The sequence below is a fragment of the Mobula hypostoma genome, chromosome Y (genome assembly GCF_963921235.1).
Source record: "Mobula hypostoma chromosome Y, sMobHyp1.1, whole genome shotgun sequence".
NCBI classification, from domain to species: Eukaryota; Metazoa; Chordata; class Chondrichthyes; order Myliobatiformes; family Myliobatidae; genus Mobula; species Mobula hypostoma.
The window spans coordinates 4552929-4580841 of record NC_086130.1 but is presented as its reverse complement, the minus strand read 5'-3'; the positions used below and the strand labels follow the sequence as shown (position 1 = coordinate 4580841).

At 41.4% G+C, this 27913-nt stretch overlaps 1 protein-coding gene across 1 annotated transcript in view; it reads right to left on the bottom strand.

Moving 5' to 3' along the window:
• Window positions 1-25951, bottom strand: part of LOC134341076 (cell division cycle protein 27 homolog) — a 272971-nt gene extending 247020 nt beyond the window's left edge. Inside the window, exons 1-2 of the mRNA XM_063038824.1 lie at window positions 25703-25951; window positions 5865-5940 (exon numbers count right to left, since the gene is read on the bottom strand). Coding sequence (XP_062894894.1) covers window positions 5865-5940; window positions 25703-25951 — 325 coding nt within the window. The remainder of the gene's footprint in view (window positions 1-5864; window positions 5941-25702) is intronic.
• Between the last annotated feature and the right edge of the window lie 1962 nt (window positions 25952-27913).

Here is a 27913-nt window from a genome sequence, read left to right as displayed (position 1 = left end):
AAAATAATTACATTCAGACACGTCTCATTAGCGGGGCAGCAGTATGGTCGCATTGTTTATTTCAGGGACCAGCTCATTGCGCTTATGCCGGCCGGTTTAGCGAACAAAGCAGCGGACACCCCTGCTGAAATCTGGAGGAAAACACACAGAGGATGCAGAGGGGGATCACAAAGTTGAGGAAGGAGGACCAGGTCGAGACAACAGAGACTTATAGAGAAGAGAAGTTCGGTGGGTAATAAAATGGCTGAGTTGACGGCGCTAGCCAGGCGTCAGAGAACATTTCGGGAGCGCAGTGTTCTGTGTTTCACTGAAATGGGGCTGCACAAGGACATACCCGACTAAAACTTTTCCATGGAGGGCTTCCAGACCGTTCGGGCTGACCGGAAGTGCACTGAGAGCGGTAAGCGTAAAGGAGTTGGGGGCTTGCTGTTCTGGTTAACAAGGGATGGTGCAATCCTGGTCATATTACGTTTGTAGCCCGGATATTGAACTTTTTGCTGTTGGACTCCAGCCATATTCCACCGAAATACAACACTGGGCGTCATGGGAGTTTGTTCTTGCCTGTGGCCATCGCACTTTACAGCTCCTCCCGTGGAGGGTCAGATACCCTGAGCCAATAGGCTGGTCCTGGACGTATTTCCATCTGGCATAGTTAGCATATTGTTGTTTGTTTGTGGTTTTTGTATTTCTATATTTATGGTCTATTCTTGGTTGGTGCAGCTGTAACAAAACTCAATTTCCCTCGGGATCAATAAAGTATGTCTATGTCTATGTCTATGTCAACTCTTCCTCCCCTTCCCTTCTGAGCATCAGAAGACACCCAGTACAGGTGTCCCCCGCTTTTCGAATGTTCGCTTTACGAAACCTCACTATTACAAAAGACCCACATTAGTACCCTGTTTTCGCATTCAGAAGGTGTTTTCACTGTTATGAAAAAAAAACGCGCGATAAAAAATTCAGCGCACGAAAAAAATCAGCAGCTGCTCTCCCCCAGATTCGGAACGGCATTGCTTAAACACATGCCTGTGAGCAGTCGTTTGCAAGATGAGTTCTATGGTGTCGGAAAAGCCTAAAAGAGCTCGTAAGGGTGTTATACTTAGCGTAAAACTAGACACAATTAAGCATTTCAACCGTGGTGAACGAAGCAAGGACAAAGTGAGTTTGGCTTGTGGAAGCTGACGAAGATGATGTTGAAGAGCTTTTGGCATCCTCTGACCAAGAAATGATACGTGAAGAGCTGATGCAATTGTTAGAAAAAAGGATAACAATCGAAACCGAATGCAGTAGCAAACTGAACATGAAGCAACTGCGTGAGATTTTCGCTGCAATGATAAAGTACGACTTTAATTTTGAAAGGTTTTGGGGATATTTGCAAGATGGGTTGAGTCCTTACAAAGAACTGTATGATAGAAAAATGTGCGAGGCTCAGCAGTCAAGCAAGCCTTCCACATCAGCCACAGCAGACGACGAACCTCGACCTTCGACATCAAGGCAGGCAGTCAAGGAGAAAATGAGCTGCCTGCTCGAATGCAAACAGACGACGAGATGACACCCCAGTGTCCCACCACCCCAACACCCAGGCCGCGGACAGATACTGTACCGATTCAAGGAGAATGCAGCAGTAGCTGGGAGGCACACAGCACATCTTTAAGAAAAAAGACAAAATAAACATGCTAATTAATTAGGTGCCGCCTGACACGTAATTGTCGGCCCAGATCAAAGGCGACACAGTTGGAAATCGGCACTGATCTGGGCCGACATTTATGTGTCGGCGGCACCTAATTAATTGGCAGGTTTATTTGGCTTTTTTCTTAAAGATGTGTTGTGTGCCTCCCGGCTACCGCTGGACCCCTGCGTGCTTCGCGGGGTGGGGGCCACTGCACCATCCAAACTCCGACTCAGTCTATCACACCATCAACAGTGTGCTCTGCGCTGAACCAATTCCAGTAAGTGATACTACACTTATTTCTACATTATTTCTACTTTATATAGGCTGTGTATTTTTACGTGATATTTGGTATCATTTGGCAGCTTCATAGCTTAAAGGCTACTGGAGAACGCTTGTGCCGTGTTTTTGCCAACAGCGCTTACGTAAGATTTTCTGCCACAGGCACTTGCATGTGATTTTCGCTACGGAGAACAGTTCAGTGATGATTGTGATAAAGTATTTCTACTTCAGATAGGCTGTGTATGTATCACATCATTCCTGCTTTTACTGTATGTTACTGTTATTTTAGGTTTTATGTGTTATTTGGTATGATTTGGTAGGTTATTTTTGGGTCTGCAAATGCTCACAAAATTTTCCCATATAAATAAGTGGTAATTGCTTCTTCGCTTTATGACATTTCCGATTACGAACCATTTCACAGGAACGCTCTACCTTCGGATGGCGGGGGAAACCTATAGTAGAGTCCTGACCACTATGTTTTACTCTTCTAGGTCATTCCACCCCACCCTTCTCCCAAGGGGAACAGTCACAGGGATACCCGGCACTGATGGTAATCCATTTCGTTGTAACTACATCCCTGTGTGTCCTATTCATCAACTCTCAGCTTCCTGAATGAATCAGAGTTCATCTAGAAACAGTTCCTTCTTTTCAATGCATGCTGTTACAAGCTGTCCCCATTCACTTCTTTTAAACTCTCTCTTCCTCTACATAATGAAATGTTTCCATGGGAACTGTGGCTCTTAAAATAAATAAGAGTTTCTAAGTAGAATAGCTGGAAGGAAACACTGACAAAGTGGTTCAAATCATCGCTCAACATACATCAAAGTTGCTGGTGAACGCAGCAGGCCAAGCAGCATCTGTAGGAAGAGGTGCAGTCGACATTTCAGGCCGAGACCCTTTGTCAGGACTAACTGAAGGAAGAGTGAGTAAGGGATTTGAAAGCTGGAGGGGGAGGGGGAGATCCAAAATGATAGGAGAAGACAGGAGGGGGAGGGATAGAGCCGAGAGCTGGACAGGTGATAGGCAAAGGGGGATACGAGAGGATCATGGGACAGGAGGTCTGGGAAGAAAGACGGTGGGGGGGGTGACCCACAGGATGGGCAAGAGGTATATTCAGAGGGACAGAGGGAGAAAAAGGAGAGTGAGAGAAAGAATGTGTGCATAAAAATGAGTAACAGATGGGGTACGAGGGGGAGGTGGGGCCTTAGCGGAAGTTATAGAAGTCGATGTTCATGCCATCAGGTTGGAGGCTACCCAGACGGAATATAAGGTGTTGTTCCTCCAACCTGAGTGTGGCTTCATCTTTACAGTAGAGGAGGCCGTGGATAGACATGTCAGAATGGGAATGGGATGTGGAATTAAAATGTGTGGCCACTGGGAGATCCTGCTTTCTCTGGCGGACAGAGCGTAGATGTTCAGCAAAGCGGTCTCCCAGTCTGCGTCGGGTCTCGCCAATATATAAAAGGCCACATCGGGAGCACCGGACGCAGTATATAACCCCAGTCGACTCACAGGTGAAGTGATGCCTCACCTGGAAGGACTGGTTGGGGCCCTGAATGGTGGTAAGGGAGGAAGTGTAAGGGCATGTGTAGCACTTGTTCCGCTTACACGGATAAGTGCCAGGAGGGAGATCAGTGGGGAGGGATGGGGGGGACGAATGGACAAGGAAGTTGTGTAGGGAGCGATCCCTGCGGAATGCAGAGAGAGGGGGGGAGGGAAAGATATGCTTAGTGGTGGGATCCCGTTGGAGGTGGCGGAAGTTACGGAGAATAATATGTTGGACCCAGAGGCTGGTGGGGTGGTAGGTGGCAGGGAAACCCTATTCCTAGTGGGGTGGTGGAAGGATGGAGTGAGAGCAGATGTACGTGAAATGGGGGAGATGCGTTTAAGAGCAGAGTTGATAGTGGAGGAAGGGAAGGCCCTTTCTTTAAAAAACGAAGACATCTCCCTCGTCCTAGAATGAAAGCCTCATCCTGAGAGCAGATGCGGCGGAGATGGAGGAATTGCGAGAAGGGGATGGCGTTTTTGCAAGAGACAGGGTGAGAAGAGGAATAGTCCAGATAGCTGTGAGATCCAGTAGGCTTATAGTAGACATCAGTGGATAAGCTGTCTCCAGAGACAGAGACCGAAAGATCTAGAAAGGGGAGGGAGGTGTCGGAAATGGACCAGGTAAACTTGAGGGCAGGGTGAAAGTTGGAGGCAAAGTTAATAAAGTCAACGAGTTCTGCATGCGTGCAGGAAGCAGCGCCAAATCATCGCTCTCAGACTTGAGAAATGTCTGGAGACCATTAATACTTGAGACTGCATCCTGCCCATATAGTTTACTCATACTCTCAAAGACTTAAGAAATGCCTAGAGAGCGGTCCATTTTCTAAACCTATTCAGGCACCACTCCCCAAATCTCTCTCCCTTACATGAACATTTGCATTAGTAGTGCCGTCTGCATATGTACAGAACTCATAATTTTATCAACTCTCTTCCACCCTACCTGAAAATTCACTTAGGTTATCTCTGACACATATTTTCCTTTTCTTGATCTTCTGACTCCACCTCAGGAAACAGATTATCTACCAAAATTCTGCTACAACCCTACCAGCTCCCAATATGGAAGGAATGTTGGAAGACTACTAACTAGTCTTCAATTCCTCCCAACATGCACAAATGCTGAAGGAACTCAGCAGGCTAGTCAGTAACTATGGAAAAAAGTACAGTCATCAGTTCCGCCCGAGACCCTTCAGCAGTATCTTTTCTTCTCCAAATCGTTTACTGTATCCTTTCTAGGCTGCCTTGCCTGCTAAGTTCCTCCAGCATTTTGCGTGTGTTGCATCTAAAGATTTTCTCATTTTCAATTCCTGCTACCCTGTCTCTTATAATGATGCCATTCATTTTCTCAACTTTCCCATTTGTGGCATATCTATTTCGGGTGACACCTTACACTCCAGGATATCTGAGAAGTCCTCTTTTTTACAGAAAGCAGGGACCCAACACCCCCACCAACCCCCTCTTTTATTTTTGGTGCCCTCACTCATATTTCCTCTATTCTCAAGTTCTTAGTCCTTCCACACCACTATGAGCATAACAGGGATAAGTTCTCTGGTTGTCACTCACCACCACACTAGCTAAAACATCCAAGCACATCATTCTCATTCTTCAATATCACTGCTAACTACAATGCAAATCTACTCACAGCTGCAACCTCCTCCTTGCCTACTTCTGCTTTACACAGGGATAACTGTTATCCAAACCTCCCCCTGCACTGAACACTGAGATCACAAGAAGCGTTGTACCTTTTCTATGCATCCTCCCTCACTACCAGACAGGGCCCTAGATGGCCAATCGAGGAAAGGAAGACATTTACATGCATCTTTTTGGAACTTTTTGGTGTTTAATGTTTACTGCTTCAGGTGATTTACTTAAGTAGGTGTCAACAGATGTAAATTAGGTGTCTGCTTTGCAGAGCATCTGCACTCTGACAACCATAAACATCTGCATCTTCTTGTTACTAATCATTTTAATTTACCTCCCCACTCCCACATCTACCTGTTCTCAGCCTCCTCCACTGGTGTAGTGAAGCTAAACACGAACTAGAGGAGCAACACCTCACATTCCACCTGGCTAGTCCACAACCTAATGCCATGAACTTTGAATTCTCGAGCGTCTTCAAAAATCCTTCCACTGCCCATTTCCTTTCTCCTCTTGATATGTCCAGTTATTCCTACATCTACCTCAGAACCACAGCACTCCTTTACCCAGTCCATCTCCCCAATGGTTCCTTAAACAACCAGCTAAAATTCCAAACTCTGCAGAAACGCAATAGATAGAAAGTACATCACAGTCATAATAGCTTAACCTTCAGTTGTTCATTTCGCTTAAGTGATACCATTCATAGTATCACATCTGACTGTTTCCTACATACCTTCAGCATAGAGCCTTTCTGCAAGGAAGACAGCATCCCGATAAGCATAATGGTTAAGTGCATGCCAAATAACTGCCTGCTGATAAAAGTCAAAGTATTAATAGTTGTGAAAGTTTTGTAACAAATGCATCAAACAGGAAGACACAATGGCTGCTAAATTTTAACTATGTTGAAGATTTGCAGAAGATCAATCAAGGCCAAACTGAACGGTCCTCCTATCGAGCAAAACACAGCTCACGAATTATCAGCCTACTGTGCTCCCTCTGTGCAATACAGCACTCACCAATTATCGGCCCACATTCCTCCGGTTAGGTAACTACAGCACTCACCAATCATCAGCCTACAGCCCTCCCCCCGTACAATACAGCGCTCACTAATTATCAGCCTACTGTCCTCCCCCATTGTCATACAGTACTCACCAATTATCTGCCTACATACGTCTCCACCGTGCAAAGCAGCACTCACCAATTATCCGCCTACAGTCCCCCTTCATGCAAAACAGCAGTCACGAATCATCAGCCTACCATCCTACCCTCAGAGCAATACAGTACTCCTCAATTATCACACTACCATCTCTCCTCTGGCAATACAGCACTCATCAATTATCAGCCTACATTCCTCCTGTCGGTTCAATACAGCAGTCACTATTTATCAGCATACTGTCCTACCCTGTGCAATACAGAACTCCCCAATTATCAGAGTACTGTCCTCTCTCCATGCAATACAGCATTCACCAATTATCACGTAAACAACAGGAATTCTGCAGATGCTGGAAATTCAAGCAACATACATCAAAGTTGCTGGTGAACGCAGCAGGCCAAGCAGCATCTATAGGAAGAGGCGCAGTCGACGTTTCAGGCCGAGACCCTTCGTCAGGACTAACTGAAGGCTTCAGTTACTGAAGTTACTGCTTGGCCTGCTGCGTTCACCAGCAACTTTGATGTATGTTGTTCACCAATTATCAGCCTACTACCCTCTCTCCAACTTGCAATACAGCACTCACCAGTTATCAGCCTATTGTCCTTCCTCCATGCAATATAGCACTCACCAATTATCAGCATACATCTCTCCCACCCATGCAAAGCAGCACTCACCAATGATCAGACTACTGTCCTTCCTCCGTGCAATACAGCACTCACGAATTATCAGCCTATTGTCCTCCTCCCCGTGAATACAACACACACCAATTATCAGCCTCAAACAACAGGAATTCTGCAGATGCTGGAAATTCAAGCAACACACATCAAAGTTGCTGGTGAATGCAGCAGGCCAGGCAGCATCTGTAGGAAGAGGTACAGTCGACGTTTCAGGCCGAGACCCTTCGTCCTGACGGCCTGAAACGTCGACTGCACCCCTTCCTACCAATTATCAGCCTATTGTTTCCCCCCTCAGTACAATAAAGCACTCCCTAATTATCATTCTAACATCATCTCCTCTCTGCAATAAAGCAATCACCAATTATCAGCCTACTGTCCTCCCACCGTGTAACACAGCACTCACCAATTATTGGCCCACATTCCTCCCGTCGGACCACTACAGCACTCACCAATTATCAGATTACTGTCCTCCCACCCCTGTGCAAGACAGTACTCAACAAATATCAGTCCTCCGCCAGTGTAATACAGTACCCATCAATTTTCAGACTACATTCCTCCTATCGGTGCAATACTGCACTCAACAATTATCAGACTACTGTCCTCTCTCCATGCAATAGAGCACTCACTAATTATCGGCCTAAAATCCTCCCTTCGGTGCAATACAGCACTCATCAATTATCACCCACCATCCACTGCTATGTGTAATACAGCACTCACAAATTATCAGTCTGTTGTCCACCCACCGTACAATACAGCACAAAGCAATTATTGCCTACATTCCTCCTGTCGGTGCAGTACAGCAGTCACCAATTACCAGCCTACTGTCCTCCCCCGTTATTGTCCTCTCTCCATGCAATGCTGCACTCACCAAATATTAGCCTATATCCTCCTCCCTGCGCAATACAACAGTCACCAATTCTCAGCCTACTGTCCACCCGTCTCTGCAAAACAGCACTCCCCAATTATCACACTACCATTCTCTCCTTTGTGCAATTCAGCACTCACCAACTGCAGCGAATGGAGTGAGACACTGTTGCCACTGTGGCTCTACTTTTTATATCTTACATTCCAGTGATAGATCCTTTTTAAGTTGAAGATTCGCTATTTTTGTTGAAGGAGTTATAACTTAACTATGATGGCAGGAAGTCGAACCGGTATTGAATTGAGAGACGGCAAGAGCCTTTTTGAAACAGAGCAATCGGCATAAAGAAATCAGAGGAACTTTCTACTTTGGAAAGAACATGCTCTTCAATACAAGATATGAAACTTGAATTTGGATCGCTTAACACTAAGGTTGATAAACTGACAGATGCTAACAGAAAGCTTGAAAAATCCATCGCTACTGTTCAAGAATCTTCGAAGAATTTGGATTTTCAATTTCAGATGCTTAAACAGACTACTCATCGAATTAAGAGGGAACAGGAGTCATTTAGGCAAACTATTAATGAGCAAGAATTGAGGATACCATCTATGGAAAAAAAACTTAATGAAGTTACTTTGGAATGATAAAGAACGAAGAAAAAAAGGATTGATTTAGATAAGAGGAGGAGTTTACGTATATTGGGCTTGCCTGAAAATACTGAAACCGGTGACCTATTAAAGTTCTTTTCAGATATGTTATATTCACTTTTGACGAGATTCTTGAAGCCAATCCTGTACTCGATACAGCCCATCTAATCTCGTGATCTAAGCCCTCAACTAAATTACGTCCACGACCACTGGTAGTATCCTTGCATTATTTTACCACCAAAGAAGCTATACTCCGAGAGGCAAGAAAAAGGGGTAAGCTAATCTTCAATTCAACAGAAATTCGTACAGTGTAGGATTTTGCCCCGGAGATCTTTGCCGAAAGAAGGAAATACCGGGAACTGATGGCTGAATTATATAAAATAAATTGTCATCCATCGCTCTGTTATCCGGCACATTTGATAATTTTTCCACCTGACTCTTAGCCACAAAACAGTAACTCTCCAGATTAAGGTTGGGAATTTATCAAGGGTTTAAATCTATGTTGAATGCAACTTAAATACACAATCCTGAGATGGGGGATGTTTATAGATGCCTTGAGGAAAGTCTGTTTTACGTTTTATGGATGTCCATACAGGACTTGGCTGATTTAATTTTTTTTATTATCTGTTAATAGTTAGTACATATCTATAGTTGCTTTGAAGAAAGTCTGTTCCACATTTTATGAATGTCCGCACAGGACCTGAATGATTTAATTTTTTTCTTGCTTGCCTGAAAATACTAACATATTAATATAGCTCTGGGTTTGAGATATATATATATACACACACACACACTTTTTTAATGATTTGTAGGCTTTTTTTTAAACCTTTAGTTGTAATAGATTATTTGCTTGGATTCATCCTTTTCTGAATACATGATTTTAATATACTTTAGGTGAACTTAAGATGGCCGTCGCCAACTACGTTTTAACTACTGTTAGACTTTATAACATGATAATTTTTGAAATTTGTTCATCTCTTTTATTATGTCTACGATTCGTGCAGTAAACATATAACTTTGTTAATATAGCTGCAAAATGGAGATTGGGGTTAGGGTCATAGGTTAGCATGCTATCCCCTTACTGGATAGTTATTTTTTCTCGGGCTTTGGGGAAGAGGGGTGGGGCTATTAGAATATTTTTTTCCACTGGGCAGTTCTGAGAGGTTATATCTTGAATCAATCATGTCGTCACTTCTGGTCAAGTCAGGGCTGCTTTTTTCTTTTGGATCTAGCTTGCACTTGCGCAATAGCTTTTTTAATAAAATTTTAAATTAAATCTTAAACATGGACGTTAACAAAATTAATATAATTTCTTGGAATTTGAATGGCATGAATCATCCTATTAAGCGCAAAAAGAGACTTAAGAAATTAAAAACATTTCATGCAGATTATTATTTTCGCGCAAGAAACTCATGTACGGAGACAGGATGAAGATCACTTTTTTAAATTCTGGAAGGGACCTTTATACCATTCTTCATCAATAAATAGAGAGGAATCTATTTCTGTTAACTCTAAAATCCCTTTTGTATATTTTAATAGTTACTCATTTGATTGGAAATTATTTAATCGTCACTGGTTTGCTATGTGGTCAAAAGGTGGCTTTGTTGTGTGTTTGTGCACCACAAGAGATTCTCAGAGAAAGGATCTCTGGGCATTTAGAGAATCATGGTCTGATCAGGGACAGTCAGCATGGTTTTGTGAAGGGAAGATTGTGTCTAACAAGCCAGATTAGAGTTCTTTAAGGAGGTGACTAGGCAAATAAGATGAGGGTAGTGCAGTGGATGTGATCTATATGGATTTTAGCAAGGCATTTGACAAGGTTCCACACGGTAGGCTTATTCAGAAAGACAGAAGGCATGGGAACCAGGGAAGTTTGGCCAGGTGGATTCAGAATTGGCTAGCCTGCAGAAGGCAGAGGGTCGTGGTGGAGGGAGTACATTCAGATTGGAGGATTGTGACTAGTGGTGTCCCACAAGGATCTGTTCTGGGACCTCCACTTTTAGTGATTTTTATTAACGACCTGGATGTGGGAGTAGAAGGGTGCGTTGGTAAGTTTGCAGACAACACAAAGGTTGGTGGTGTTGTAGATAGTGTAGAGGATTGTCAAAGATTGCAGAGACAAATTGATAGGATGCAGAAGTGGGCTGAGAAGTGGCAAATGGAGTTCAACCCAGAGAAGTGTGAGGTGGTACACTTTGAAAGGACAAACTCCAAGGCAGAGTACGAAGTAAATGGCAGGATACTTGGTAGTGTGGAGGAGCAGAGGGATCTGGGTAACATGTTCACAGATCACTGAAAGTTGCCTCACAGGTAGATAGGGTAGTTTAGAAAGCTTATGGGGTGTTAGCTTTCATAAGTTGAGGGATAGAGTTTAAGAGTCGTGATGCAATGATGCTGCTCTATAAAGCTCTGGTTAGGCCACATTTGGAGTACTGTGTCCAGTTCTGGTCACCTCACTATAGGAAGGATGTGGAAGCATTGGAAGGGGTACAGAGGAGATTTACCAGGATGCTGCCTGGTTTAGAGAGTTTGGATTATGATCAGAGATTAAGGGAGCTAGGGCTTTACTCTTTGGAGAAAAGGAGAATGATAGAGGTATACAAGATATTAAGAGAAATAGATAGAGTGGATAGCCAGTGCCTCTTCCCCAGGGCACCACTGCTCAATACAAGAGGACATGGCTTCAAGACAAGGGGTGGGAAGTTCAAGGGGAATATTAGAGGAAGGTTTTTTACTCAGAGAGTGGTTGGTGCGTGGATGCACTGCCTGAGTCAGTGGTAGAGGCAGATACACTAGTGAAGTTTAAGAGGCTACCAGACAGGTATATGGAGGAATTTAAGGTGGAGGTTATATGGGAGGCAGGGTTCGAAGGTCGGCAGAACATTGTGGGCCAATGGGCCTGTAATGTGCTGTACTATTCTATGTTCTATGTTAATCTAGACAGTCCTGAATTTTTTTAAGAAGCTATTTTCCGTGCTCCTGAATCTAAATGAATAATAAGTTGATTATGGCCGGGGACTTTAATTGTTGTCTTAATCTGTCGATTGACAGGTCATCAACCAATCCGTCGCTTTCTAATAAAGTGGCGTCTTGATTTAATTCTTTTCTATTAGAATATGGCTTGGCTGATATTTGGAGATAAAAGAACCCTAATGAGAAAGATTTTTCTTTTTTCTCACATATACATCAGAAATATTCAAGAACCAATTATTTTTTTCTCGATACACAACTGTTGTATTCCATTGCCAACTGTGCATACAACGTCATTGCACTGTCAGACCACGCACCCCTGAAATTAACTTTGAGGATTTCTGATAATATTTTGAATATGTCACAGTGGAGACTGAATCCCATATTGTTACAAGATCCAACTTTTGTTAGTTTTATCAAGGAGCAGATTTCTTTATTTTTTGAACTGAATACAACTGAAGGTATTCAGTGTTTAAAAAGGGTTCTAAGAGCAAACCTAGCCATTATTTGCCTGTGGGTTTGATGTCAGTGGTGGATAAATTGATGAAAAGTATTCTTAGGGATGGTATATATAAATATCTGGATAGACAGTGTCTGATTAGGAACAGTCAACATGGATTTGTGCGTGCAAGGTCATGTTTGACAAATCTTATTGAATTTTTTGAAGAGGTTACTAGGAAAGTTGATCAAGGGTAAAGCGATGGATGTCTATGTGGACTTCAGTAAGGCCTTTGACAAGGTTCCACACGGAAGGTTAGTTAGGAAGGTTCAATCGTTAGGTATTAACATTGAAGTAGTAAAATGGATTCAGCAGTGGCTGGATGGGAGATGCCAGAGAGTGGTGATGGATAACTTTTTGTCAGATTGGAGGACGGTGTGTAGTGGTGTGCCTCAGGGAACTGTACTGGGTCCAGTGTTATTTGTCATATACATTAATGATCTGGATGATGGGGTGGTAAATTGGATGAGTAAGTATGCAGATGATGCTAAGATAGGTGGAGTTGTGGATAATGAAGTAGGTTTTCAAAGTTTGCAGAGAGATTTAGGCCGGTTAGAACAGTGGGCTGAAAGATGGCAGATGGAGTTTAAAGCTGATAAATGTGAGGTGTTACATTTTGGTAGGACTAATCAAAATAGGACATACATAGTAAATGGTAGGGCATTGAAAAATGCAGTAGAACAGAGAGATCTAGGAATACTGGTGTATAGTTCCCTGAAGGTGGAATCTCATGTGGATAGGGTGGTGAAGAAAGCTTTTGGTATACCGGCCTTTATAAATCAGAGCATTGAGTATACGATTTGGGATGTAATATTGAAATTGTATAAGGCATTGGTAAGGCCAAATTTGGAGTATTGTGTACAGTTTTGGTAACCGAATTATAGGAAAGATGTCACCAAATTAGAGAGTGCACGGAGAAGATTTACTAGAATGTTGCCTGGGTTTCATCTCCTAAGTTACAGAGAAAGGTTGAACAAGTTGGGTCTTTATTCTTTGGAACACAGAAGGTTGAGGGGGGACTTGATAGAGGCATTTAAAATTATGAGGGGGATAGATAGAGTTTACGTGGATAGGCTTTTCCCATTGAGAGAGGGGGAGATTCAAACAAGAGGACCTGAGTTGAGAGTTAAAGGGCAAAAGTTTAGGGGTAACATGAAGGCGAGCTTCTTTACTCAGAGAGAGGTAGTTGTGTGGAACGAGCTTCCAGCAGAAAGTGGTTGAGGGAGGTTCGATGTTGTCGTTTAAAGTTAAATTGGATAGATATATGGATAGGAAAGGAATGGAGGGTTATGGGCTTAGTGTAGGTCGGTGGGACTAGGTGAGAGTAAGAGTTCGGCATGGACTAGAAGGGCCGAGATGGCCTGTTTCCATGCTGTAATTGTTATGTGGTTATATGGTATGTCAAATTTGGTTATATGGAATGCAATGAAATCCTTTCTTACGGGACAGATAATTTCATATTCAGCAGGTTTAAGAAGAAAACCCAAAATGGAACTTTTAGTGATTACTAATAAAATTAAAGAGTTAGACAAAATGTATTCAGTAAGAGGAAAGAGTTGAACTCCAAACACAGCATGCTCTACTTTTGATCTTCCCCATTGAGCAGCAACTTCTTAGAACCAAAAGTCAATTTTATTTACATGGTGATAAATCAGGTAAATTGCTGGCTGGTCAGTTGAAGGCAAATATGGTCAGAAGACAGATTTTGAAAATACGTAGACCAGATAGAACTGAAACATTAGACCCTCATGAAATTAATAAGATATTTATAGATTTCTATTCTAATCTTTATAAATCTGAATTTTCGTATAATACTATCTTTATGAACAGATTTTTGCAAAAATTAAATATACCTAAAATTTCTATGCAAGATATTAACATATTAGATGTGCCTGTTAAACAAGAGGAAATAGCTAGGGCTATATCCTCTATGCAAATAGGGAAAGCTCTGGGACCAGATGGATATACAGTGGAATTTTATAAGACTTTCACTGAAATGCTTACATCACATCTATGTCAAACTTTCACTGATTCTAAATCCCCTGGGAATCTCCCAAAAACTTTTTATGAGGCATCAATCTCGATGATCCCTAAAAAAGGAAAAGATCTATCTGAATGTGGGGACTTTAAAATTCTTACTGATGGACTTGAGAATATTTTAACTACTGTTATTTCAAATGACCAAACTGGATTTATTAAAAAATAGGTAATCACATTTAAATATTCGAAGATTGTTAACTATTATTTATTCTCCCTCAGTTAAAGAATCTAAATGTTAAAAAATGTTAAAGTTAAAGAATATCTCTCCATGCAGAGAAAGCCTTTGATAGGGTGGAATGGCCATATTTATTTCAGATTTTGGAGAGATTTAATTTTGGTCCAGAATTTATTTCCAGGACCAAACTGATCTATGAAGCCCCGATGGCTGTGGTTATAACTAACAATCAAAAATCTCCTTATTTCAGGGTTGTCCTCTTAGTCATTTATTATTTAATTTGGCTTTAGGACCACTTGCTACCGCTCTTAGGGATTCCAACTCTGTTCAGGGTATTAAGAGAAGGGACAAAGTACATAAGGTTTCGTTATACGCAGATGATTTATTAGTTTACATTTCAGACCCTAGGAAATCTATTCCATCTAAGTTATCCATATTTACTGAATTTAGTACTTTCTCTGGATATAAGTTAAATTTACATAAAACTGAGTTATTTCCTATTAATAACTATTCGGATCAGTATGATCTAATACCTTTTAAAATTGCTAAAAATTATTTTACTTATGTTGGTATTAAAATTACTAAAAATGTTAAAGATTTATATAAATATAATTTTCTTCCTTTAATTGAATATACAAACGTTTTCCAAATGGTTGTCTATGACAATGCCATTAATTGGTCAACTAAATGCTATAAAAATGACAATTTAACTAAAATCCTTATACACGTTTCAAGCTGTTCCATCCGTTGTCCCGAAAATGTTTTTTGATAGAATAGATTCTATGATCTTATCATATATCTGGAATAATATAAGCTCCAGAGTGAGTAAACCTTTATTGCAAAAATTTGGAGAAGATGGTGGCATGGCCTTACCAACGGCAATTAATATCCGTTATATTACTTTTTGGATTCACTGTATAGATACGCAGGACTGTCTTCATGGTTGGACTTGGAGGAGAACTCCGTAAAGGGGTTCTCTTTGGCTTCTTTGTTTGGAGCTCCTCTTTATCTTTTTGTTTTCTAAGATTGGTAGACAAGATCTTAGTCCCATTGTTAGACATATATTAAAAATTTGGTTTCAGTTTCACAGATCTTTTGATGTAAATAACTTTTTTCTTTCTAGTAATATTCATTTTAATTATTTTTTTTAAACGATCAATTTTAGACAAGGCCTTTTTAATATGGAAAACTAAGGGAATAATAACTTCTCCAGATTTGTTTTTAGAGGATTGTTTAATGTCTTTTTCTCAGCTAATGGACAAACATGATTTATCTAATTTGTCATTTAGTTAATAATTCATCTACCTGTGCCCGTCACTCCTTCACAGTTCAAGGTAGTGCACAGGGCATATATGTCAAAAGATAAACTGACGCATATTTTTTCTAATACAAATCCTACATGTGATAGATGCAACACAGGGTGGCCACTTTAACTCCTATCTTTTGGTCCTGCATAAAGTTAAATAACTTTTGCAGAGATGTTTTTAGAACATTATCAAAAGTCGTAGGTCTGGACTTACAACCTAATTCACTTACGGCAATCTTTGGGGTTATTCCAACGGAAACAGGAAACATTCCTGCTTCCGCTCAACGCATGATCGCTTTCTCAACTTTACTGGCTAGGAGAACTATTCCATTGTACTGAAAGGACCCTAATCCACCTACTGCATTTTTTTGGCTCTCCTCCATTATGCCTTGTTTAAGTTTGGAGAAATTAAGAAGTTGGACATTTGATACATCTTTTAATTTTGAGCAAACTTGGTGATCTTTTATTCAATATTTTCATAGGATCTAATTCTTATTACTTTTTCAGTTAATTATTCTTTTTTTCTGTGAATTTTTAATTTGATCAGAACAATTTTCCTTTTTTTTTAACTGTATCCTCAAAATGGACAGCCCAGTCCCCATTTTTCTCATTTTAGGTTAGTTTGGTAGGTTTTTTGTCTCAATAATATAAAATTTTGAATTTTTTTCCAGGAAGTTAAGAGAAGTGGTTCTCTTATCTCTAGCTTAATACTATATACGATTTTGACAGTGTATACTCCTTTCTTTATATTATTATTGAAAGATGTATTTGATATAACCTCTCCTCTGGTTTGTATTTATCCTTATTCTTTCAAATCAATAAAAAAAGATTGAAAGTGCAATACAGCACTCACCAATTATCAGCCTACATTTCTCCTGTTAGTGCAACACAGCACTCACCAATTATCAGTCTACTGTCCTCCCTCATTGCAATACAGCACTCATCAATTATCAGCCCAAATTCCTCCCGTTGGTGCAATACATTACTCACCAAATACCAGCCTACTGTCCTCCCCATCCCCCCATGCAATACAGCACTCACCAATTATCGGCCTACATTTCTCCCATCCATGCAATACAGCACTCACCAATTATCGGCCTACATTTCTCCCATCCATGCAATACAGCACACACCAATTATCAGTCTGTCCTCCCCCCAACCCCGTGCAATACAGCACTCACCAATTATCAGTCTACTGTCCTCTCCTGTGGAATACAGCACTCACCAGTTATCAGCCTACTGTCCTCCCTCCGTGCAATACAGCACTCACAAATCAGATATCCCACCCTGCAAAAACTGATTTCAGGGAGGTAGCACCATCAATTTGCAGGTGACTTCCGGAAGAGGTGGGATGTCTGCAATAGAGTAGCTCCTTAGCAGCCAGCCAGCTAGTTTAATAACGTTAGCTATGCTAATTAATTAAACTCACCTCAACAGGTCTTTTACAGTCATTTAACCCACCATGGGCAATAGAAAAGTCACTGTTGCAAACAGTGCAGAGAGCAACACTGTCATTATTTTTGACACCTATTAGGCAGGGGTTCACTTTAGCGTAGTCCGGGGTGACGTATGTTTTGTATTTTCTTTTTTTGGAACACATTGCCATGGTGTGCTCTTTCTCTCTCTCTCGCTCTCTCGTGGTCGCTCTCACGCTCGCTCTTTCTCTCTCATTCTCTCGTGGTCGCTCGCGCTCTCTTTCTCTCTCGCTCGCTCTCAAAAAATTGATTTCCGTGATAGTGTATGTAATTTGCAGGCATCAGGGAGCCACTATCAATATGCGGGAGACCCCCAGAACTTACGGGAGAGGTGGGATGTCTGCACAAATTATCAGCCTGCTATCCATCCACCCCGTGCAACAGCACGTACCAATTATCGACCTACTGTCCGCCCCTCCATGCAATACAGCACTCACCAATTGTAATGGCTTTTCCTTTTCCAGCCAAAACCTAAAGTGGACTCAACCAAATAAGCACGGTCCAGCTGTGCACTGCCATACTGGGCTGAGAGACCTCTACCGATTTTACTAACAGGATTGCTCGGTCACTGCCCGCCACTGTGAATACTAGCATCATGGATTTTGCGAAGTTCAACGAATGTTTATCTTTCAAAAAACCACAATCTCCCACGAAACCACTAGCGTCCTCTTGTGGAAACGTGGTTGAGAAACCCTGACTTAGACCCTTGAGACTTGTTCAGTCACAAACACCATTGAAACCGTTTAAGGAATAACCCCATTCTTAACGAGCGAATAAAAGAACAAATCAAATACAGAATAATAAACATCAAAACGCTGATCCCCAAAAGTGAGCCCAGAGCCACGAGAGATTTTGTTTTTAGCCTTTTATGGACCGAATATATCTTCCCAACACCTCCACCCGGAAATATTTTTGCCCTTTCTGGCAAAAGGATTTTATTAATCTCAATGTTGCTGCTTTGTCCTCAAGCACTCTTGAGAGAAATAAAAAGTGCAGTGCGAAAATACCAGGAGAAGTAATTTTTATTCTCAAACTGAGAAAATTGTGTCAGTGAGCGGACGGGTGGGAGGGGGGTGGGGGAGGCATATTCTCCGCACCGGTTGGGAGAGCGCGGTAGACAAATTTCTCACTCGGTCATTTCTGCGGCTACTGCCGGTACTCGGGAACTAGCAAGACTGGACCGCCGATGCGCCAGGAGACGCGGCCTACGACAAGATCCGAGTCGCAAGCGAGCAATCTCCGGTCAGGGTACCAAGGCGAAGGGCCCAGCAAATTTTACCTGAACAGGTTGCTGCAGCATCATCATCACAGAGCCAATGGCACAGTCTAGGCCAGAGTCGTTTCAAATTTAAACTGCCAGAGCATAACTGTTGGCCGACCACACAACAGTTAGGAACTCGAGCACGTGCGAAAATAGCCGAAGGTGGCCGGAAATTGCCGAGCTCAGCAGATGGAACGATTTCGTTTTGCCTCACTCTTTTAAGGTTGGAAAGTGTAATCACCTGCTAGTTGTGCAGATGGCCGGCAATGGCGAATATAAAAGGCACATAAATTGGAAACTTTCAAATCATGGCGCACAGAAAAGGTGGAATCTCATGTGGATAGGGTGGTGAAGAAAGCTTTTGGTATGCTGGCCTTTATTAATCAGAGCATTGAGTATAGGAGTTGGGATATAATGTTGAAATTGTATAAGGCATTGGTGAGGCCAAATTTGGAGTATTGTGTATAGTTCTGGTCACCGAATTATAGGAAAGATGTCAATAAAATTGAGAGAGTACAGAGAAGATTTACTAAAATGTTGCCTGAGTTTCATCTCCTAAATTACAGAGAAAGGTTGAACAAGTTGGGTCTTTATTCTTTGGAGCGTAGAAGGTTGAGGGGGACTTGATAGAGGTGTTTAAAATTATGAAGGGGATTGATAGAGTTGATGTGGATAGGCTTTTTCCATTGAGAATGGGGGAGATTCAAACAAGAGGACATGAGTTGAGAGTTAAACGACAAAAGTTTAGGGGTAACATGAGGGGGAACTTCTTTACTCCGAGAGTGGTAGCTGTGTGGAATGAGCTTCCAGCAGAAGTGGTTGAGGCAGGTTCCAAGTTGTCATTTAAAGTTAAATTGGATAGATATATGGACAGGAAAGGAATGGAGGGTTATGGACTGAGTGCAGGTCGGTGGGACTAGGTGAGAGTAAGAGTTCGGCATGGACTAGAAGGACCAAGATGGCCTGCTTCCATGCTGTAATTGTTATATGGTTATATGGAACCATCTCTTGTGATCTGTAGTCAGAATCTCACTCAGTCTTTTCCAACATTGTTCAAGTACATATTCCCAAAATCCAAAGAAAAGGAGAAAAATAGTCGAAAATATTGTCATAGAAAACATAGAATTGGAGCAGATACAGGCCTTTTGGCGAACTAGTCTATGCTGAGCTATTAATCTGCCTAGTCTTGTCGATCTGAGGACCATAGCCCTCCATACCTCTTCTATCATGTACCTATCCAAGTTTCTCTTATTGGCAATAGGGTTGCCAACTTTCTCACTCCAAAATGAGGGACAAAAGTAGCAGTCAAATATGAGACACTTGGGTTTATCCCGGGAAAGACTATCACGACCATGCGTTGGCACCTGTGTGTGCGTGCATGTACGTGCGGATTTTTTTCCCACAAACCGATTTTAGCTTAATCTTCCTTACTATGTGTATACTGAACATACATTATTACTACTTTATATAGGCTGTGTATTTATCATCTCATTCCTGCTTTTACTATATGTTAGTGTTATTTTAAGTTTTATGTGTTACTGTATTTGGTCTGATTTGGTAGGTTATTTTTTGGTCTGGGAATGCTCAAAAATTTTTCCTATATAAATTAATAGTAATTGCTTCTTCGCTTTACGCCATTTCTGTACGAAAGGTTTCATAGGAACGCTCTACAGTAGCGGGGGAACCACGGGACAAGGGCGGCCCTGTATGGGACAAACCAATTTAGCCCAATATACGTGATGCCCTGGCTAATATGGGACAGTTGGTAACCCTAATTGGCAACTCATTCCACACTGTCACAACACTCAATGAAGTTCCCCCTCATTTTCCCCTACAAAATTTCATTTTTTACCCTTAACCAATGACCTCTAGTGGTAGTCTCACTCAATCTCAGTGGGAAAAGCCTACTTGCATTTACTCTAGCAACACATAAAAGTTGCTAGTGAACGCAGCAGACCAGGCAGCATCTCTAGGAAGATGTACAGTCGACGTTTCAGGCCGAGACCCTTCGTCAGGACTAACTGAAGGAAGAGTTAGTAAGGGATTTGAAAGCTGGAGGGGGAGGGGGAGATCCAAAATGATAGGAGAAGACAGGAGGGGGAGGGATGGAGCTGAGAGCTGGACAGGTAATAGGCAAAAGGGGATATGAGAGGATCATGGGACAGGAGGTCCGGGAAGAAAGACAAGGGGGGGGTGACCCAGAGGATGGGCAAGAGGTATATTCAGAGGGACAGAGGGAGAAAAAGGAGAGTGAGAGAAAGAATGTGTGCATAAAAATGAGTAACAGATGGGGTACGATGGGGAGGTGGGGCCTTAGCGGAAGTTAGAGAAGTCAATGTTCATGCCATCAGGTTGGAGGCTACCCAGACGGAATATAAAGTGTTGTTGCTCCAACCTGAGTGTGGCTTCATCTTTATAGTAGAGGAGGCCGTGGATAGACATGTCAGAATGGGAATGGGATGTGGAATTAAAATGTGTGGCCACTGGGAGATCCTGCTTTCTCTGGCGGATAGCAACTTTTATGTATGTTGATTGAAATTCCAGCATCTGCAGATTTCCTCATGTTTGCATTTATTCTATCTATGTCCTTCATAATTTTGTATATCCCTGTCAAATCTCCCTTCAATCTTGTACATTTTAAGGAATAAAGTCCTAACTATTCAATCTTTCCCTGTATCTCAGGTCCACAAGATTCAGCAACATCCATGCATAATTTTTTTACACTCTTTCAATCTTATTACATCATTTCTGTACGTTGGTGACCAAAACTGCACACAGTACTCCAAATTATGTCTCATCAACGTCTTCTATAACTTCAGAATAATATCCCAACTCCTGTACTCAACACTTTCATTAATTAAGGTCAATATGCCAAAATCTTTATGACCTTATCAATCTATGATGCCACTTTCGAAGAATTACGTACCCCTGTTCCTAGATCCTTTGGTTCTACTGCAGGTCCATGTGCCCTACCACTTACCATGTGAGACCTACCCTGGTTTGTCCAAATGAAGTGCAAAACTTCGCACTTGTCTGTATTAAAATTCATCTGCCATTTTTCAGCCCATTTTAACCGCTGGTACAGATCCTCCTACAAGCTTTGATAGTCTTCCTCACTGTCCAGTACTTGCCCAATCTTGGTGTCATCTGGAACTTTGCTGATCCAGGTAATCACGTTATCATCAAGATCATTGATACAGATGACAAACACCAGATCCAATTCTGTTCCCTGCAACACTTCACTAGTCACAGGCCTCCAGTCAGAGAGGCAACCCTCTAAACTACAAGACAACGTCTAATCTAATTTACTTCCTCATCTTGAATGCTGAGTGATTGGACCCTCTTGGCCAACGTCCCAGGTGTTGCTTATCTAGACAACATCCACTGTCAAGCCTTCATCATCTTTCCTGGTGACTTTCTCAAAAAACTCTCTAAGATTGTTTGCATGTGACCTACCCACAAACAAAGCCACACAGACTAGCTTTACTCAGTCAAATACTCACATATCTGCTCCCTTAGAATACCTTACAATAACTTTCCCAGGTTCACAAGCTTATACTTTCCTGGTGTATTCTTAGAGCCTTTCTTAAACAATGGAATAACATCTGCAATCTTCCAATACGCCGTCTCCTCACCCATGGCTGATGATTTAAGTATCTCTGCTGGGGCCTCCCATAGGGTCCAAGGGAACACATTATCTGCGGTAGTGTGCTGGGGCAATAGCATCAATGCAGGTGATGCCAACAGGCTCAGTAAACTGATTGGAAAGGCTGGCTCTGTTATAGGAGTCAATCTGGACACACTGGAGGCTGTAGTAGAACAAAGGACCTTATGGAAAATTCTGGCAATTCTGGACAATGTTTCTTACCCTCTGCATGCCACCTTGGCTGAACAGTGGAGCATTTTTGGTAATAGACTAAGACAACTGTGCTGCTCCAAAGAGCGTTATATGGGGTCATTCTTACCATTGGCCATTAGGCTCAATAATGAGTCAACCTATATAGCTGGGGAAGTGATGAATCCCTCGTGTTAGACTGTTTGAGGTAACTTATCTTTTAATTTATTCTTCTTACTTCTTATATTTGTCTGTCAGTGTACTAGTATTGCTACTGTGACAGTAATTTCCTTTGGAATCAATAAATATCTATCTATCCATATATATATCCCTTGGAAGTTATATATTTTTTTGAAATTGAATGTTGAATTAATTTCCAATACTTTTCAATAGTGAATTGTACGTAATGTTGGTTTGTTTATTGGTTGAAAATATTACATCATCATATTCAATCCAACATGTCAGTACACTTTTAATAGAGTGAATGCATGTATTTCTTGCAGCCCATTGTAGGGTGCCATGGTAATATAGTGTTTAGCATGACACTATTACAGCTCGAGGCATCAGAGTTTGCAGTTCAATATCAGCAGCCTCTGTAAGGGGTTTGTACGCCTTCCCCATGGAATATGAGTTTTTTTTCCAGGGTGTACTCCCACAGTCTAAAGACATACCAGTAAGTAAGTTAATTGTAAATTGTCCCATTATTAGGTTAAGGCATTATTTGAGTTTTTGAGTTAACAGGGTGGTGCAGGTTAAAGCACTGGTAAGAACAAAGAAATTCCCAGTGACTGAGAGGTAAAGATTAGCTCTGGTTCTGAGAACCTCTGATCAAGAAGACAAAAGTCCATGAGCTAGTAGGATGAGAATTTGGCTAGTATAGCAATTTCAAAAGATAGCTTAATGGAATTAAATATATTTAAATTTAGTTCAGACAGTACGGAAAATATCAGTAATTTAAGACCATAAGTTATAGGAGCAGAATTAGGTAACTTGGCCAAACACATCTGCACCATCATGGCTGATACATTTTTATTCTCAGTCCCAGTCTTCTGCTTTCTCCTCATATCTATTCATGCCATGACAAATCAAGAATCTATCAACCTCTTCCTTAAATATATATAAAGATTTGGCCTTCACAGCTTTTGTGGCAATGAATTCTGCAGATTCACCACTCTCTGGCTAAAGAAATTCCTGCTCATCTGTGTTCTAAAAGGCCACCTCTATACTCTGAAGTTTTTCCTCTGGTCTTAGCCACTCACACCATAAGAACCATCTTCTGCATCTGGGCCTTTCACTATTCAATAGGTTTCAATGAGATCACCTCTATTCTTCGGAATTCCAGTGAAATCAGGTCAAGAGTCATCAAACATTCTTCGTATAACAAGTCATTCAATCCTGGAATCAATTTTGTCTTAATGCCTTCCCACATTCTGTAAGAGGAGCATTAAATATACTGCCTGTCATCTCTACTGTTCTAACTCAGCAAAATATAAAGAGGGAAATACAATAAACTTTGGGGGCAGAGACAGAAAACTCTACCTACAGTTTTTGTCTTCTCGATTGAAGCCTCTCCATGCCAAATCCTTAAAAGCTAAAAAGCTAAAAATCCCTACCACTGTTGATTTGCCCTTCTACCTGAGAGCTTTAGGTTCAGACCCAGGGAATAACTGTCAAACACAGTTTACTTAAAAATACATTAAAATTTTTCAATTAATTAGTACTTTCCCTATATGTGCTAAACATACATTAATACAATTTGAAGTAGTGCATAGAGCCCATATGTCTAAAGATAAATTAGCCTGTTTTTATTCCCATATAGACCTTATTTGTGGCAGATGTCACTCTGAGGTGGCTTCTTTAATTCATATGTTTTGGTCCTGTCCTCTTTTGGAAAAGTATTGGAAAGATATTTTTGATATTATCTCAACAGTTCTGTATTTTGATTTACAACCCCCCTCCCCATCCTTTTACGGCAATTTTTGGATTGCCAGTGGTAGAACATATATCTTTATCTTCTTCAGCCTGTTGGATGATTGCATTTGTTATTTTAATGACCAGAAGATCTGTTTAATTGAACTGGAAGGAGGCCAATCCTCCTATTACATTCCAATGGTTTTCCCAAACTATATTATGTTTAAATTTAGAAAAAATTAGAAGTGATATTTTTGATCCTTCGGTTACATTTGAAGAGACTTGGAAACCATTATTCAACATTTTCATATGATATAATTTGACCTTTCCAAATCCTTCTTATTAACTTAGAATATATGAATAGAGGAGCGGAGTTGACGACATTACTGAACATGTTCGATGTAAGATATTGGTCTAGCCTTGTTTTGTTCGGTTTGCTTTTTTGGGCTTAGTATTTAGTTCTTTTTTTGTTCTTTTTGGGAGGGTTTTCTTTGTTTTTTTTTCTTTTTATTTCTTTTTTCTCTATGATTAATTACATCATGAGTTTGGAAGTCTATTATACCTGTATTATCTGAAGTCTTTTCTGTATATGTTTATTAACAATAAGTTTATTACAATCTCTTTGTATCAACATTGTTATTTTGTTTATAACTTTGGAAAATTAATAAAAAGATTTAAAAAGAAAGAAAGAAAGAAAAGTACACGCTGTTTATTAGCAAGTTTGCCCTCTCAGTTGGCAAAACAGAGACCTTGCTCACTGGGCTTGGGAAGATCTGCAGCCAAGTGAGCCCACAATAATTTTTGGAGGTGATGATATATATTGTTATCACATACAAAACTCTGATTGTTGCTAGGCATCCTTGGCAGCTTTCCCATGCAACAAACACTTCTTTATTCTATAGTTATCTTTGCAATATTATTAGCTAAGCTGCAAATAAGTCAGTAAAGTTTTAGCCTTTTTAATTCTACATATAATTCCCCATACCCTCTTTTTGTCATTCCATGACAACTAGGATTATCAATGTTGGGGTTGTCGTACATCTTAATTTTCATACTTGTGTTGGAAGGCTGGATAGTAATCCTTGGGATAGGCCGAAGGGCTTTCTGCGTCATTGTAGTCTCCATCCTCATCATTTGCACCTCGATCACTCTGAGGTCGCCTACCTTCTAGGGGGACTGTTTGTATAAATACCCTTGTGGGTGTGGGGCAAAAGCACCGGCTGACAAGGGGCCATAAACACTGAAAAAGTGAAATAATTGTGAGTACTTTATACTTTATACTTTATTGTCCCCAAACAATTAGTACTAGAACGTACTATCATCACAGCAATATTTGATTCTGCGCTTCACACTCCCTGGATTACAAATATTAAATATTAAAAATAGTCAAATTAGTAAATATTAAAAATTTAAATTATAAATCATAAATAGAAAATAGAAAAATGGGAAGTAAGGTAGTGCAAAAAAGCCGAGAGGCTTGGAGGGTACGGCCCAGATCTGGGTCAGAATCTGTTCAGCAGTCTTATCACAGTTGGAATGAAGCTGTTCCCAAATCTGGCTGTATGAGGCTCCTGAACCTTCTCCCGGAGGGAAGAGGGATGAAAAGTGTGTTGGCTGGGTGGGTCGTGTACTCCTGTGATGATGATAGCATAATGTAGCAGTAAACAGTTCCATCCTGTGAAGATGTCGCTGAAGGGCCACAATCCTCCTTTTGACCTAAAACCATGTAGATTGGCCCCAATTTTCTGGATTTTATTTACCTCCTTTTGAATGTGAACAGAGAGAGAGGTAAGGTTCTCTGATTCATCTGGGATGTAGTTGCAGCGCTCTTGTCCTACAACAGCATACGCACCTCCTTTTCCATCCAGAACAAAATTGAGGGCCATTCTGTTCCGTAAATCAGTCCGTTGTAGTGCCACCATTTCAGCGGTGATGGCCCTCACCTGGTCCTGGACACCGTCCATGGGCTTAGCAGTACTACTGGCCATCTCCTCCAAAAATATGGCCATGCTGATGATTTCCTTCGAATTGCGGGCTGCCCTGTACAAGGGGAAAGCTGTCATCCAGAAGCACTCCGGTTGTGAGATTCCTCGCTTTTGCCATGGGGGGAAGAGTGCTGTTCCAGGGTCTTCAGCATTCACCTGTGGGGTACAAGGTAAGCCAAGAAGCAGCATCCCATTCAATTTCTGCTCTCTTGTTGTGTGTCCATCAGCTCGTTGTACCTCCTGGGAGCCACATGTAGGCTCTTTCCCTGCAAATCCACTGAGTTCCGTTCAGGGGGCATGGTGGTTCGGCCGTTGAATAAATGGCACAAGTACTATTGCCCAGAAAGTAAGTCCCCTTACCTTTGAAATTACAGTAGCAGATAGTATTCACGGCTGGTCAGATCTGGCAATGGTGGAGGGCCATGATGTCTGACCTTTCAATTGGATGGCTGTCTCTGGGGGGGGGGGCACGAATGTACCAACCATCAAAGCAGTGGCACCCACAGTCTCCAACTGCATCACTGGTGCAATTTTAGGCCTCGATAGTCTGAGTGTCATTATAAAAGGCCCAGACTGACTGCTGTTCACTGTTGTTCAGCAGAATGGCAATTAGGGGAACCCCTTTCTTCCGATGCGAAGGAATCACTGCACACACCCAGCAGGCAGATGAGTTAGTTTTCCCAGCATAACTACAGCAAAGCAACAGGAAGGTGTTTGGCTTGGTTACTACAATACAAGTGCTTAAGGTTACAAGTATAGACAGTAATAGCTTAGTCATGACGTGTCCCAGATATGGCCATTTCAGAAGTCTTTATAGTTTGACTGCCGTCGGAGTGGTCAGTGACACTTGGCAGGGTCCCTTCCAGCAAGGCTCCAGCTTCTTTCTAAGATGGTTCTTTACCAGAACATCTTATGCTCGAATGCAAGACCTGGAGAGATTTGGTTAGTGCCAGGGTATACATTATAATATCATTTGACATTTGATTCATATACTATTTCAGCTGCCAACAGTTTGGTCTGATAATGAGTTCTCATCTGGAACAAGACTTTCGATAGCACTTGGTGCTAATTTTAACTGGTTTCTTGTCCTAGTCTAGACAGTTTGTTTATTCAGCATCCTATTTGCTCTTTTCAATTAGGACGGTGGCCTGCGGTCTGTGGGGGGCAATGGAAGGTCTGTTTAATACCCAGAACCTGGCATAGAATTACAAGAAGTACAAGACAATACTTATAATAGTGAACGCATGATAATTTGTTCAAATCCCAAGTTGTAATTGGCGGAAAGGGTACCCTTTGGGCATGGGGTGCCTTTTCCTGGATTATGTTTCAGGCATATCAGACATTGTCTGGCAACTTTCTCCAGATCAGGACTCCACCATGATTCCAAATATTGCCCTCCTTGCCAAGGTGAGTATTGGTATGTACAAAATCTACAGTATAGCCTAATATAGTTTCAGGTATGCAGACCTGACGGGCAGGAGTAAGCCAGAGGTCCTCGGTCGCTGAGTTAAAACATCCAGCCAATTCCCAGGTAGCTTTCTATTTTTCAGAGGCGTCCCTCTGTAAAACACGTACATCCTCAATTCCAGGCATACCAGTTGAATCAGAAACAGGGGATTCAGTTATTCCCTGACGATTCATCATTTGAGGAACAATCAGTGCTCCAGTATGGGCAGCTTGTTTCACAGCTGATTCAGCTCTGTTACCTTTAGTGTGTGCTGAGCATTTAATAATGGCCAGTTGTGAAGGAAGATGGTTGTCATTGTAAATTTTATTAATGGTGGGCATATTAGAGGAAGTGACAATACCCCTAGCTTCCAAAGTTGGCTGAAATCATGAGCGACTCCAAAGGCATAACCAAAGACAAAGTAAGAATTTTGGCTGATTTCCCAGTGGCTAGGATACATGCTCTAGTGAGAGCAAAGAGTTCAACTTGCTACAGTGAGTGAGAAGAAAGAAAGGAAGCAGACCGCATGGTTTCTATGT